Here is a 16,805-nt window from a genome sequence, read left to right on the forward strand (position 1 = left end):
GAAATTGTAATTTTTTAAATCGCTTATAGATCAAAATGGAAAATTCAAAAACATAATTTATGAGCCTTAAAATGATAATTTTTTTTAAAAAAAGTTAAAAAATATATAAAAAATATAAAAGTTTAAATCACCCCCCTTTCTGTATAGTTAAAATAAAAATCCCTAAATAACAGTAAATATAAACATCCTGTGTATCACCGCGACCGAAAACGCCCATAATATTAAAAAAATTAAATAAAAATCCAATACGGCTAACGGCGTAACGGAAAAAAGGGTCAAAATGGCCGATTTGCCATTTTTTCATTGCTTCTCTTACCCAAAAAAATGTAATAAAATGTGATCCAAAAGTCATGCACACTCCAAAAATAATAAAAACTTTGAATTGACCCGCAAAAAATTAGCCCCTAAACAGCTCAGTAGACATAAGTATAAAAAAGTTATGGGGGTCAGAATATGGTGATATAAAAAAAAAAAGCTAAAATTTATTTTTACACATAAAAAACCTATACATATGGGGTATCGTTGTAATCGTACTGACCCAGAGAATAAAGGGCATGGGTCAGTTTTGCCGCAAACAAAACACAGTGGGAACAAAACCCATAAAACGGTGGTGGAATTGCGTTTTTGTTTCCAATTCCACCCCATTTGGAATTTTTTTTCCGCTTCCCACTACCTTTTATGCCATAATTAATGGTGGTATTAGAAAGTACAACTTGTCCCGCAAAAAATAAGCCCTTATACAGCTATGTGACTGGAAATATAAAAAGGTTATGGCTCACGGCAAATAGGGAAGAAAAATAAAAACGCAAAAACAAAAAAAAACTCCGGTATCCTAAGGATTAATGCTTTTTACTATTGATGACCTATCCTCAGGATAGGTCATCAATATCGGATAGGTGCGGGTCCGACACCCGTCACCCCCGTCGATCAGCTGTTTGAAGAGTGTGGTGTCCCCATTCACCTCTATGGATTGTTATATTGGGTGGTTCTATTACAAAGGGTTAACTGTTTTTCTAGCTGTGTTACTGGTCATCTAATAAACCTTATCTGTAAACTACTAAGAGGTCATAAACACTTATTGAAGCCACATTCTTATCAGTAAGATAAGGATTCAGCTTTGATGAGTGTTTATAATGTCATAGAGCAGAAATAAGGAGCCTGTCAGCTCCAGAGGCTGCTACTAAAGCATCTTGGCTCTGTACATAAAAAAGGGTTCCATAGACCAATTGAAAAAAAAATGTTTTAGCTCAAAATGAGTAAAATGCAATAATGAAAAAAAAAATTCCCCCAAAGGTGTACATAGCCTTTAAGAGACTGGTGCTATCTACTATATACAGAATAAGCAGATGTTGACACAGATACACAAACACTCACACACTAACACACACAGAGACACTTACTTACATTCTGCAGGTTCTCCGTTCTCCTCCTTCTCCTCTGGTGTCTTTTGGAGGCTAAACATGTGATGACATCATCAAAGGTCCTTTAGCCTACAATTACTATTTTTCTAAGGTCCTTCATACTCTGGTATGTACACCTATGACAGGCACAGGCCTCCAATGTGACTGTATCTGGAGGGGGCCCGAATTGAATTGTACTAGAAAAGCAACTGCTCCCGGGCCCCTTCTCAACTCGGGCCTCGAAGCAGCTGCTTCCCCTGTAGGTACGCCACTAGAACATGTCTAGAAAAGCTCCCATAAAAGTGATTGAGGTCAGCTTTTGTTCATGGCCCATGGTGGTATATATTGATGACCTATTTTCAAGATAAGTCATCAATATCAGATCGGTGGGGGTCAGACACCTGGCACCCCCGCCGATCAGCTGTTTGTGGTGACGGCACACAGTGCGCACGTGCTGTCTCCCGTCTCTCTTCCTGTCCGCTGCTGCTGTCCCATAGACATACATCAGAGAGCAGAAGAAGAAAAGGGAGACGGCACGTGCGCACGCCGTCTCCTCATACAGCTGATCGGCGGTGGTGCCAGTTGTTGGACATCAATAGTAAAAGCCCGGACAACCTCTTTAAACTGTATGTGTAATCACAGGTGACTTTTCAGGATAAGCTACAATGTTTGTGAGGAGTAGTCTGGCAATTATATGACTGTGTTTTTCCAGTTTTCCCCTTGTAAGTTCCAGTTCCATTTATAATTGTCAGCTTTCTCCAGGCTAGTGGGTGGAGTATAGCTGCTATAATGTCTCTGATACACTGCACATAGCAATGATGAGATATTGCTCCCCTAACTCTCCATAGCACACCCTCAGCAGCAGCCTGGAGGACAGCAGTACAGAGCAGTATAGCTGGTGAATCCCGCTACATATCTGTGCCTCTGTCCTCCCCCAGGTCTTCCTATTCCCATGTGCTCTATTAACATAGCGTGCTGCCCTATTCATAAGTGAACTAGAGTGGCGTTGTACATTAGTAGTGTGGTACCTCGCGAATGAAGTATCAGTTCTTTCAAAAAAAGGTATTTCGTAGTCATTTGAAACTCGTGAGTGTATGATGAGCAGGCCCAGATGGGATAATAGCTCCCAAGCTAATAGTACATTTACCGGTCAGTCCGGCTGATTCTCAGCATAGAAGTCCAGCAATACAGATAGCAAGCTTATACTAGGACAGGGTTTCAATATGTATCAATAGATAGTCCAGCAGGGGTACCCTGTTTATTCATAAAGTAACTAAATTTAATAGGTAATTACAGAATTTACATATACACAAACAATACAGTACCATGCAGATGATCCATGTGGAGGCCAGAGTATTTAAACCCAAAATGCCGGTATGCACGGCGGGGGGCCGGGGAAGATTATCCCTAGCAATGATTCCCTGAACTGGTCCTCTGCCCAGGGACGTCTCCAAATGGTGGGGGCGCCCTGTCCCCGTACCTAGACTCAAACTCCTAGATATCCCTGGTGAGGTTAGTGGTGGATAGGGACGGCATACGTGGTGTCTAGCATGGAAAACAGGCACAGAAGAAAGAATAAGTTTAAAAGGTGTCCACTGTATACTGCCCTCGTGGTATAACCAGGAGGTACAGGGCACACCTAGAAGATAAAATACACAAACAAAACGCACAATTGGATATAGATATATTTAAGATAGGTATAAATGACCTACAGACCCCGACGCGTTTCGCCCATACGGAAGGTTCATCAGGGGGTTACGTGTAGTAGGCATGTAAAGATAACGGGACCGTTGCCAATGGTTATGGCCGCCCCGGTTCAGTGATGCGTGTGTGCATATATAACAGGAAAAAACAATCCTTAATGACACTGCAGACCCACAATAATAGACCGATTGCCAAATGGCAGTTTACATACGATTATGGCAGCGTGATGAGAGAACTCGGCTGCCAACATGCACACTGAGGTAGGCAGTAAAATATTGCACAATAGGTCATTCCTAAGGAGGCTCATAGATAAGAGCATACGTAACTGGCTGAAGTGCAGCACGAAAGGTATGCGTGCCCCAGTTTAATCACCCAGGATGCCGGGCTAACCCACCAGCGGATACATGGTATGGTCAGTGGTGTGAAATAATGGGTCTGAGGTGACCCATTATTTCACACCACTGACCATACCATGTATCCGCTGGTGGGTTAGCCCGGCATCCTGGGTGATTAAACTGGGGCACGCATACCTTTCGTGCTGCACTTCAGCCAGTTACGTATGCTCTTATCTATGAGCCTCCTTAGGAATGACCTATTGTGCAATATTTTACTGCCTACCTCAGTGTGCATGTTGGCAGCCGAGTTCTCTCATCACGCTGCCATAATCGTATGTAAACTGCCATTTGGCAATCGGTCTATTATTGTGGGTCTGCAGTGTCATTAAGGATTGTTTTTTCCTGTTATATATGCACACACGCATCACTGAACCGGGGCGGCCATAACCATTGGCAACGGTCCCGTTATCTTTACATGCCTACTACACGTAACCCCCTGATGAACCTTCCGTATGGGCGAAACGCGTCGGGGTCTGTAGGTCATTTATACCTATCTTAAATATATCTATATCCAATTGTGCGTTTTGTTTGTGTATTTTATCTTCTAGGTGTGCCCTGTACCTCCTGGTTATACCACGAGGGCAGTATACAGTGGACACCTTTTAAACTTATTCTTTCTTCTGTGCCTGTTTTCCATGCTAGACACCACGTATGCCGTCCCTATCCACCACTAACCTCACCAGGGATATCTAGGAGTTTGAGTCTAGGTACGGGGACAGGGCGCCCCCACCATTTGGAGACGTCCCTGGGCAGAGGACCAGTTCAGGGAATCATTGCTAGGGATAATCTTCCCCGGCCCCCCGCCGTGCATACCGGCATTTTGGGTTTAAATACTCTGGCCTCCACATGGATCATCTGCATGGTACTGTATTGTTTGTGATTCTCAGCATATGTGCGAGGTTGCGGTCAGGTTTCCACCGGTTCCCATTATAGTTAATGGGGCCAGCGGGCATTCAAGCAGCGTCTACCAATGCCAGATCCGCCTGCCAGAGCTCTGAACTCTGCTAAAACTAGCCTTACCGTGTTTGTCTGTTTACATACCCTTTCCTGTTGTATGTTTTCATTTTTAGTTTTTAACTTTTCCTTTAAGATATTTCTTATGTGGTATTACATGTAGAACTAATAGCTCTAGAATACGAGCTTGGAATAAGAGTTTTGTTGACTTAATATTTTATTTTCTATGACAGACTCAATGACATCCTGTGCCTTGCTGACTCCACATCACTTTCAGATGTCACACTTGATGGCAACCCTATAGCTCAAGAGTCATGGTACAGACAAACTATTCTCGGACATATGCTGCAGCTGCGACAGCTGGATATGAAGAGAATCACGGTAAGGAAAAAGATGTAAAAACTTCCTAGAAAAATCTTGCATTGAGGTTGTATTTTCTGATACACTAATGCAGGGCTCTCCAGCTGTTGTAAAACTACAATTCCCACCATGCCCTGCTGTAGGCTGATAGCTGTAGGCCAAGCATGTCAAACTCAAAGGCTAACATGGGCCAAAAAAACAAAATTTAAGTTTATGTGGGCCGCATAAAAAAAAAAAAAAAAAATCGTACATTTTCATAGAACAACATTGTTGTTTCATGACTGCTGACCCCCAACATCCCGTTGCCCAATAACACAAGTGAGACCTATATATATATATACAAATATTAAACTTCACTATAAGACGCACCTAGGTTTTTGAGGAGGAAAATAAGAAAAAAATATTTTTAACCAAAAGTTGTGCTTTTGGTGGGCTTTGAATTAATGGTGGTCTGTGCATGACACTATTATGGGGGATCTGTGGATGACGCACTGTCATGTGGGGGATCTGTGGATGGCACTGTTATGGGGGACCTGTGGATGGCACTATTATGGGGGATCTGTGGATGGCACTGTTATGGGGGATCTGTGGATGGCACTGTTATGGGGGATCTGTGGATGGCGCTGTTATGGGGGATCTGTGGATGGTGCTGTTATGGGGGATCTGTGGATGGTGCTGTTATGGGGGATCTGTGGATGGCACTGTTATGGGGATCTGTGGATGGCACTGTTATGGGGGATCTGTGGATGGCACTGTTAGGGGGGATCTGTGGATGGCACTGTTATGGGGATCTGTGGATGGTACTGCTATGGGGTGGGATATCTGTGGATGGCATTGTTATGGGGTGGGGGGATCTGTGGATGGCATTGTTATGAGGTGGGGGATCTGTGGATGGCACTGTTATGGGGATCTGTGGATGGTACTGCTATGGGGTGGGGGGATCTGTGGATGGCATTGTTATGGGGTGGGGGATCTGTGGATGGTGCTGTTATGGGGGATCTGTGGATGGCATTGTTATGAGGTGGGGGATCTGTGGATGGAACTGTTATGGGGTGGGATATCTGTGGATGGTACTGCTATGGGGTGGGATATCTGTGGATGGCATTGTTATGAGGTGGGGGGATCTGTGGATGGAACTGTTATGGGGGGGATCTGTGGATGACACTGCTATATGTCATCCACAGATCCCCCTCATAACAGTGTCCCCCAATACACCGGCCCTCTGCTCACCGAAGTATTTATAAACGTGAATCCTTATCCTGTTATTAAGTTGAACTAACGCTGCCCTCTCCCATGTTCCCATGTCCCCTGTATCCCCACAGCACTTACGAACACGCTTCCATAGCAGGCAGAGCGGACGGCACCAGTAACGTCACTCACTGACGTCGCGCGTCTGCTCCGCCTGCTTCATTCATAAAGTGGGCGGAGCAGGCGCTCGACGTCAGTGAGTGACGTTACTGCTGCCGTCCGCTCTGCCTGCTATTGAAGCTTAAGTAAGTGCTATGGGGATACAGGGGAACATGGGAACATGGGAGAGGGCAGCGTTAGTTCAACTTAATAACAGGATAAGGATTCACGTTTATAAATACTTTGGTGAGCGGCGGGGCCCGGTGTAAGAGTACAGTGACTGCACCGGGCCCCGCCCATAGTTACCGACTCCAGCCCCTCCTCTCTCCCAATGCTGCATCTTTGCCGGGCCGCATGTTTGACACCCATGCTGTAGGCTGTCTGGGCATGCTGGGACTTGTAGTTTTGCAACAGCTGAAGAGCCGCAGGTTGGCCATCCCTGCACTAATGCAATTAAAATGGATCTGCCTGCGAAATTGCTTTGCTATGTAGGGGAGCATATTACAGGGACAGGTCCACTGTACATTTCACTAATAGGGACTAACTCATAGTTATGAGCCCGATTGGAGCCAGGCTATTACTGATATCTGGCTTCCCTATCTCCCTGCTGCAAATTTTTGACATTCAGAAATTTCTTTGCAAAGTTAGGGCTCACACACACAGCCGTTGCTCGGGCGTGCCTGTATTGTAGGCTGCTAACAGCTTCACTTCACTTGAATGGGTCCGTAATCCGGCAGATACGGTGTGGAACAGAGGCACGGATCGGAAGCACTAAGGAGTTTTCTGTCCATGTCTCCACACTGCAAAAAAGTAGTGCATGCACTACTTTTTTGTGGTGTGGACTGTCGGATGCGAATGGCGGACCCCATTCAAGTGAATGGGTCCTGTGTCCGCATATGACAGCCCTACAGTCGATGCCCTTGCATTGCGGACCGCAAATTGCGGTCTGCAGCACAGGCCCGGCCGGCACACGTTCGTGTGTATGAGCTCTTAAATGTGGACCACCAAGAGGTCTAAAATCTAAGGTCCATTCCATACACAACAATAACTGCTTTGTAATAGGACTCATGTTGTATAATTATTTAAAACTCCCATTATGTAGGATGTAGTTCAAATAATCTAAAACGAGGTCACAGGAAACATCTCGCAGCTGTACCCCATACAAAAACTAATAATGTGTCTGCAGACTCTCTATTTTGCCTCAGTACAAGGTGGAGAAACCTCAGCCTTCAGTGGTCAAGGAATTCAACGTGTGATGGTGCCTTTAACAGGACACACATTATTAAAGGGGGTTAGTCTATTACTACTTATCCACAGGCTAAGGGAGCCATAACTATTTTATTTTTCTGTTCACATCGTCATATGTGTGCTTTTTTTTTTTTTTTTGCGGAACCATTTACTATTGAATACAATGTAGTGGGAAGCTGAGCACATTTATTAAGACCGGCGTTATCGGTCATTAAATCAGGATGAGCCGGAGGTGGGAGGTAGGCGCTGTACAGTGTGGACAATTGCAGAGGGGGCGTGTCCAAGAAAGGACGGGAGCGCTCGATGTTCCATACTTTGATAATATTATATGTGTCTATTACCCATCAGAGTATTGTTTGGGGACCATTAGGTGGCTTAAATAGTATAATACAGGGAAACTGTGAGGTTAATAGAAAGACCGGGAGATAAAGTACCTGATTGATAAACTCATATGCAGCTCGCATATAACGTGGAGTAAAGGTAAAACACTGTGTAACAAAGTAGGCACAGGAGAAACAAAAAGGGGGAAAAGTACTAGTAGTCCAGGAGTGTTCTGATGAACAGGTAATGAAGTATATGAGAGTATACGGCAGCCGGGAAGTACAGGCTGTATGTTACAAGAATAACAATCCTACCCCTACCAAGAAGTAAAGGATTGATCCTATGTATCAGACACTGTATGTGTCAATGTAATCACTCCATAGGGAAGATGTTCAGCCTACAGCTATTAGGGCATGCTGGGAGTTGTAGTGTTGCAACAGCTGGAGGGCCGCAGGTTGAGCATCCCTGCCCTAGGCTTTACCCACTCACACCCAGGGTAAGGTATTAAGGAATGGTATTGTCTATGTATGTCAAGTAGGACTACTACACGGTTCTTGGACTATCAAGAGGAGGAATAGGAATTATAACTCCATAGCAATGCCAAGTGGATATGAAAAAGCTGGAAGGATAGGACATGGATTATTCTATTAAGTAGGAGAAACTGCTCCTCTCATTCAGTCCTTTTGTTTTTTCTGTATTAGTACTAATGGGGGCACTATAAGTGGGAATTTTTACTACTGGGGCACTCTTTGGGGCTTTAGTACTTCTAGAGGCATTAAAGTGGGCTATATTACTACTAGGGGGCACTGTGGTAGGCTTTATTATTATTGGAGCACACTATAATGGGCTTTATTTCTACTGGGGACACTATAGTGGTCTTTATTAGTATTCGGGACACTATAAAGGGGCATTAATACTACTGGGGGCACTGTTGGTAGGTATTATTACTGCTGGGGCATTATGGAAGGTTTTACTTCTCCTGAGTAGCTTTTGGGAAGATTATTACTACTTAGGGCATTATTACTTCTGGTATACAATGGTGGATATTTTTACTATTTGGGGCACTATTACTACTACAGGCATTCTGGGAGACAATTATTACTATTGGTGGGACTTTTGGGAGCATTATTACAGTAGGTGGGCAACCTGGCACAGTATCCGCTCAGCACAATTTATTTTTGGAGGACACTATGCTTATGGCACTATTACAGTCAGGGGCACTATTTGTTGGGCACAATTATTTTCGAGGACACTGAGAGGCAATAATTATTGAATGGTAATTTCAGGAGGACTATCTGTTTCTGCAGTATAGGATTAAGGGGCACAGCAGGCACGGTATTGGGGGTGACAGGATGACACAGTGGGGGAACCAGGATGAGATGTTGAGAAGGTGGGGAGGATGATGAAAAAGTGAGAAACCGAAGGATTCTGTGTGGCAAACTCTGCAGAGATAAGACATGGCTAAAAGAAGTAGTCATTGAGGTCTGGTCAGAATGGAGAAGATGAGAAAAAAAAGAATGTCTACATTAGAGGAGACTTCACTGGATGGAAGAGGTATGTAGTGCTGTATTTTACTAAATGTTAGGTAGTGTGGAATGTAATTTAAAAAGTAATAGCCATCCATTATGGGTCCTAATGTGATGTCTGTCAATTTGACAGGAAGATTAGGGCTGCATGCTGCACTATTCTTTCCAGCAAATTGGAAGAAACTTCTGTGAGAGGCTTAGAACAGAGCCCATGACAGTGACGTCAGAATAGCCTTATTTTGTTCGCTTTTTGGGGGGAACTCGGTTGGAACTTCTTTTTATTAGGGGGACTTGGAATGAAAAGTCGAAAAACACTGTCCTTTGTCACTCACCTGTGTAATTTTATTAGATCTTAATCTGGGAGGATCACGTGACCAAATTGTGTCTATTTATTGGCTAGGTTTTGTTAAATTTAGCCTTTCTTTAGAGCAGCAATATGCTATGAATAGGGGCCAGAGTTGGTCCGAACAAAGCTTTGCAGTGCACATTTCTTATCATATGAATTGTATGGAGAATAACATTTTCATTTGTGCTGCCCTATGTAGCAATGCTTCCAGAGCATCTGATAACACTAGCAAAAATGCTGAAGCATTCTTTCTTTTATTAAATTCTTGGTTTTATATTGACATTAGTCCTGTATTGACCCACTGACTGCAGGATGAATTTTGTTCCTGAAGGTACAGGATGAGCCACTAGGTGGCAGGGATGAGCTGTAGTACAAGTCATGGCAATAGTACGACGTCTGTTCAGATAGATCCAGTTCTGTGCTTAAGGCTACATTCACACGTCAGTATTTTTCTATAGCCTGATTTTCGGTCCGTTTTTTGCGGATCCGTTGTTCCTGAAAATGTTTCCGTATGTCATCCGTTTTTTGCGGATCCGCAAAAAACGGAAACATGTATAAATTTCAATAAGCAAATAAAGTTGTTTGGATTTCTTTGAAAAATAAAAAAATTAAAAAATTAAAATGTAATTTCTAGGAACGGAATACGCATAAAACGGATGACATACGTAATGACATCCGAATGTCTTCCGTTTTTTGCGGATCCATTGACTTTGTATTGTACCAGAATCCGAATTTTGCGGAAAAGAATAGGACATGTTTTATATTTAAACGGACATGCGTAACGGAACAACGGAAACGGACAGCACACATTGTGCTGTCCGTTTTTTTCCAGGACCCATTGAAAATGAATGGGTCCAGATCTGGTCCAGATCTGTTCCGCAAAAAACGGAACAGATCAGGAAAGAAACAACGGACATGTGAATGGACCCTAACTATGATTCAAAGTACGATGATAAATGACCATGGAGAAGTAATTATTCTATAGTGACAGCTAATTACACAGGTAATATAAATGCAGCTAACCATTCTACATGGCTAATATATGTTAATGCACTGATGATGGCTGATGTCGCTAACATCTTGTAGATATTGGTAAAAGGACAGCCATGGACTTAAATTATGGTCCCAACCCCTTTGTCATATCTGTCATTGACTTTTATACACATCTGCAATAGTTCTACCTATGGTACGGCCTCATGGTGTGACTGGCCGCAAGTGCCAATGGCTGCACAATTGTATCCCAAAATTGTGCAGCCATTGACTTCTGCGGGTGATTGTGGCTTGGCCGCTCCTTCCGGCCGTTTCCTTTAGAAGGGTCATTTAACAATTGGTAGATCCCCAGCGTTCAGCTGTAATCTCTGGAGAAAGCTGCTTGTGTTTGTTTACCCTGCAGCGCCACCACAGGGGAAATTAAGCATTACACACCATCCATTCAAATCAGTGTGTTGTCTTTGTAATGCAGGGCCGGACAAGTCTTCTAGGCCTGTAAGTGTCCTGGTAGGCATCCTGAAGTCTGACCAAGAAATGAAGATCCTGTGCAGGGACTCCCCTCTTTTTTAAAGGGACTGTCCATGATTAGAAAAACATTTTTGCTGTCTTCCAAAAACAGCACCGCCCCATCCATGGGTTGTGTCTGGTATTGCAGCTCTGCTCCAGTGGAGTCAATAAGACAGGGCTGCAGTACCGTACTCATCCTGTGGACAGGGGTGGTGCTGCTTTGGGAAGAAAACAGACATGTTTTTCCTAATCCTGGACAACCCCTTTAACTCAGAATTTCCTAATAGGAGGATATATGAAAATGGGGGTTTTAAATCAATTTTATTTAATATGCTATGGCAACTAAACATTAGTTAGTACACTTTTGCCAGTTGACTATAAAGTTAGGTTTAATAGCAGCTAAAAAAGACGAACAGTATCCCAGATTACTCTATGATGAGCCATATGAGAACACTATTTTTTGTGAAGAAAATGTGTTTTGACAGTTACCACAATAGATTTTATGCTGAAAATTAATTGGGGGAAAAGACCATGAATAGTATGTTCCATAATGGCAATGTCAAACACAATTATCCATTTTATCCTGCGACCAAAACATAAGACTGACTACCAGCACCTCGTAAATGGTTTTCTCCCCGTTGTAACTGTAGCTGTGCATTGTTTACATTGTCCCAGTGATGTAATGGGAAGGAATTGGAGTGATCTCACAGCGTTCGCTCATTAAAGTGTTTGCAGTGTGTGTATACCGTATGAGCAGGCAGGAGTACAGGTAATTGTTTGCCCGTGATATTGGGATATATAAACAATTGGATGGATGTAATGCTCGTCATACTTTATACTCAGAATTTATTTTACGTAAAGCATAAAAATACTATTTTTAAAATTCAATTGCAACTATTATGTGATCAAAATCATCTTTGTTATTTGTTTAATTAGGACTTTTTTTTCCTATTTGTATTCTGCAGCATGCATGTATTCTCCTACATTGCATGCTGCTGAGTCCCGTTCAGAGTAGAATCTGTTTGAAGGCTTACTTTCTAGCTCTCATCTCTCTTGAATTATCGTTTAAATGGAGTCTTTCACCACTGACATCCCTATATAATCCAAGGGCAACTTCAAATCTGTTACCTGATTACAAGGCTGTCCCCGATTTGTAAATGCGCGGTTCCGCTACAAAGAAGTTCTGTTGTATCTTAGCAATATGCAAATGAGGCTTTGGTGCAAGAGGGTGTCACCGTTGTTCCTCTCTCTTGTCCCTTGGACCGCCGATTGACAGATCCATGCAAGACTATGTCTCTGTCGGTCAGCTGTCCAAAGAGAATAGGAGCCGGGCTTGAGTGCAACAGCAATGCCCTCCTTGCACTACAGCCTGATTTGAAGAAAACTAAAGGAATGTTCTTGCAGGGGAGCCCAGGATTTACAAACCGAGGTCAGTATTCTAATCAGGAAAAACGATTTGACACTGCACTTGGTTACATAGGGAGATCACTGGTGGCAGACTCCTTTACGACCAAGTAAAATAAACTTAAATCAAAAAGATGTCCGCCTAAAAGGCCATTCAGGAGAGCAGAGATATACGTTGAACAGCTTGTCGGTTGGATTTCACTCTGATTTGGATTGAGCAGCCTGCAATATTTGGGAAGACGTGCAGGCTGCAGAATACGAACTGTTGAGAATTTTTAATTGCAGCCAATTACAAATATGATTTTTTATCACATAATAGATGTAGTTTAATGAAAACTATTGAATGAAAGGTATCCATAGCCTTTAAAGGAGTTGTCCCATCTGGACAAGTCCATTTCAATATATTGGGTCCATGTAAAATTTAGCAGTGGAAATACGAGGTCTCAATCAATATTGTATCCATGACATGTTGTTGGCTTTCACAGACTCCTGCCTAGATATACCGTACCATCATACATTTGAATAAATGAGCAGATTAGTCTCTAAGGGCTGTAGGGAAACTATGTGACAACCCCTGTGAGGACTGAAACAGCAGTCTTTTTGATTGTCTCCACTTTTCATGGAAAATAGATTGTAAGCTCTTGCGGGCAGGGTCCTCTATCCCGCTGTACCAGTCTGTTTGTAGTTTCTTGTATTTTTATATTTGTGTAACCCCATCTGGATGTACAGTGCCATGGAATTAATGCCGCTTTAAAATAAATAATAATAATAAAAGATTAAAGGGAATCTGTCACCAGCGACCTCCCTATCCAACTGTTTGCATAGACACTGTGGTTCACCTAATTAAACCTCTGATTTTCTTTTGTAGATTTAAGTCTCTATTCCTGATTTTTCTTAATATGCAAATGAGGCCCTTATTGCAATGAGGGCATTACTTTTGCTCTTATTGCACCCAAACTCCACTCCTTTGTGTGGTCAGCCCCTCCCTCGCTGCTTCGATTGACAGGGACAGGAAGTGGCGAAGCAGCAAGTGAGGGGCTACCCACAGAAAGGAGCAGAAAGATCCAATGATAATACATGAGTAATTATATTTTCATTATAGTAACAAGTTAATAGCAACAGAGGCACAGCTATGGTGCACAAGTGTTTGTGGTTTTTTTATACTGAAATTTCAGTCCCCGCAAAACTGCACGGCCATTATCAATCAAGAATTAACAGTCCCTTTTTAAAAGGACTCTATGCTGCCTTACCCGAGGGCAGCATAAGGTGAGACCCTGATTATGATGCTGGGTCCAGTGCTTTTGCCAAAATCACTTTTGAGCAGCTCTAGCACAAGCCGAGCGCTGAAGCTGTTTAATGCACAGCACGTTCTGGAGAGTCATATTCATGATCCCCTGTCCCTCCCTGACCCCCTTCCCCTTCTGATGGTCTTCCTATACACCGTATAGGAAGAAAGTCGTCAATCATCCGCAGCTAAACTTAGAATTTACTAGTTGCACCTTCGTACTAGTGATGTGGAGCAAGAGTCCAATGTATTTATGAGATGCTGCACCCCTCCCTTCTCCGCTTATTGACTGTTTTCTCCCTATTACTGTGCATAGGGAGAAGTCTGTCAATCAGCGATCAGAGACCAAGGAGAATACGTCATTTCATGAATGATGGGATCATTCACAACATTGGTAGGCTGCGGCTGTGAATTTAGCACCAATATACACACTAATTGCAGAAAAACCAGGCAGCAAACAGCGACCTGGACGCTACTGCCTGCTACCTACAGTGAAGACAGATAAACAGCCTCACAGGTTCCCTCGAGTGCTGTTGAGACTTAGACGTATTGGTTGTTCATCTTTTACGTTGTGTTGTTAATCTTTCTAGGAAGAAGAAAGACGTACCGCATCTGTTCTGGCAAGAAAAGAGGAAGAGAGGAAGCGTGAAAGCCATAAGCAAGCACTATTAAAGGTAATATCTGTCAGGCAAGAATTTCAAGGGAAATTGAACATTTCACTTATCAGGTTTCAGCAGTCTCAGCTCATCCATAAACCGTTATCGAGATATACTTGTCTCTAGTTGCACCGCAGTTTTCTCTGCTCCTGCCATTTTGCCTTTCTCTGCAGGGAAGTGGCAGACGTAGTGTCCTGCTGAGGTATACGTAGAAGGATTTCCAGATGTATACCTCCAACAGATGTCATTGGCATCTGTAGTCTGTAGGCTCCATATGTAAAAAAGAACTGTATACTTTTTTTTTTTACTGCAGCAGAAGGACAGAATGTTGTCCTCTATTGTGTGAATTGGAGGCCTATGGATACATTTGACATATTCAGCAGTAGCTTTCTCAACCTGTATTGGAAAATCTACATTGCAAACACAATGGTATAGTAGTCTGGAGATCTGGTGACGTACCGGGCTCTCCTTGGGGACTGCTAGGCGGAAGCTTCCGCCTAGCAGTGAGCCCGGTGACGTCGCCAGCACTAATGGCTGGGTTTTAGCACTGTCCTACCATGTAAAATGGCTAGAGCAGCGCTAAAGCCTGCCCATCGGAACTGGTGACACTGCCGGGCGGAAGCCTCCGCCTAGCAGTGTGCCATTGTAAACAAAAAAGCCCTTGCCCTGCGCAATGTAGTGCAGGGCAAGGGAGAGCATCGGCACATGAAATGCTCCGATGCTCATATTGGGGGGCCGAAGGGGTGAAGATGGGGATATGTCCAGGTTCAGCTCTGAACCCGGACAACCCCTTTAATTTATACATTTTTTCTGGAAAATGCGAGGAAACCGGAGTACCTGGAGGAAATTCACACAAACACGAGGAGAACATACAAACTTCAGTTGTGACATTCCTGGATCTGGTTGGTTCCTGTGGGTGACTTGTACACACTCTGTGTCTTCTATAAGAATGTCCTAGATGAAATCTTTCAACCTATGTCAGATGGTAATTTGATATCAATTAAAAGCTAGTTGAGAAACTTTTATGTGTGATAAACAAACTGTCCTGATTAAAGAGCAACATCAGTTTTGTTTGTTTTTTGGCTATGAAAGCCACTGTTTCTACCTGCCTTGATCTTACTAAAGGGTTTTCCATGGAGATTTTTGAGACTACCTTTAGAAATGTGTCTATAATGCCCCAGTACTTGTAATGCCCCCTGTAGTTCCCCAGTGGTTATAATACCCCCTGTGTTTCCCAGTAATTGTAATGCCCCTTGTAGTGCTGCAGTAGTTGCAATGCTATTCTGTAATGCCCCAGTGGTTATAAAGCCCCCTGTAGTACCCTCAGTGGTTATAATGCCCCTGTACCCTGTAGTGCCCTAGTGGTTCTAATGCCCGTGCCCCCTGTAATGTCCCAGTAGTTATAATGCCCTTGCCTCCTGTAGTGCTGCAGTAGAGAAACTTTATTTTAAACCTTTTCTGATCCGTTTTCAAATGGACTTTCTTTATGCGTAAGGCTTGGCACAGGTATGATACAGTAATACATTTATTATACTTGTATATACAGTACAGACCAAAAGTTTGGACACACCTTCTCATTCAAACAGTTTTCTTTATTTTCATGACTATGAAGGCATCAAAACTATGAATTAACACATGTGGAATTATATACATAATAAACAAGTGTGAAACAACTGAAAATATGTCATATTCTAGGTTCTTCAAAGTAGCCACCTTTTGCTTTGATTACTGCTTTGCACACTCTTGGCATTCTCTTGATGAGCTTCAAGAGGTAGTCCCCTGAAATGGTCTTCCAACAGTCTTGAAGGAGTTCCCAGAGATGCTTAGCACTTGTTGGCCCTTTTGCCTTCACTCTGCGGTCCAGCTCACCCCAAACCATCTCGATTGGGTTCAGGTCCGGTGACTGTGGAGGCCAGGTCATCTGGCGCAGCACCCCATCACTCTCCTTCATGGTCAAATAGCCCTTACTTTCAAAGTTTTCCCAATTTTTTCGGCTGACTGACTGACCTTCATTTCTTAAAGTAATGATGGCCACTTGTTTTTCTTTACTTTGCTGATTTTTTCTTGCCATAATACCAATTCTAACAGTCTATTCAGTAGGACTATCAGCTGTGTATCCACCTGACTTCTCCTCAACGCAACTGATGGTCCCAACCCCATTTATAAGGCAAGAAATCCCACTTATTAAACCTGACAGGGCACACCTGTGAAGTGAAAACCATTTCAGGGGACTACCTCTTGAAGCTCATCAAGAGAATGCCAAGAGTGTGCAAAACAGTAATCAAAGCAAAACGTGGCTACTTTGAAGAACCTAGAATATGACATATTTTCAGTTGTTTCACACTTGTTTGTTATGTATATA

General features: G+C 43.1%; 1 protein-coding gene across 2 annotated transcripts in view; it reads left to right on the forward strand.

Moving 5' to 3' along the window:
- The window catches only part of LRRC49 (leucine rich repeat containing 49), a 171,606-nt gene that overhangs the window by 87,722 nt on the left and 67,079 nt on the right, over positions 1-16,805 (forward strand). For both annotated transcript variants that reach the window (XM_040415768.1, XM_040415769.1), the window contains 2 exons: positions 4,687-4,834; positions 14,378-14,461. In XM_040415768.1, the coding sequence (XP_040271702.1) occupies positions 4,687-4,834; positions 14,378-14,461 (232 nt within the window). The remainder of the gene's footprint in view (positions 1-4,686; positions 4,835-14,377; positions 14,462-16,805) is intronic.

This window comes from Bufo bufo, chromosome 1 (assembly GCF_905171765.1).
Source record: "Bufo bufo chromosome 1, aBufBuf1.1, whole genome shotgun sequence".
Lineage (NCBI taxonomy): Eukaryota > Metazoa > Chordata > Amphibia > Anura > Bufonidae > Bufo > Bufo bufo.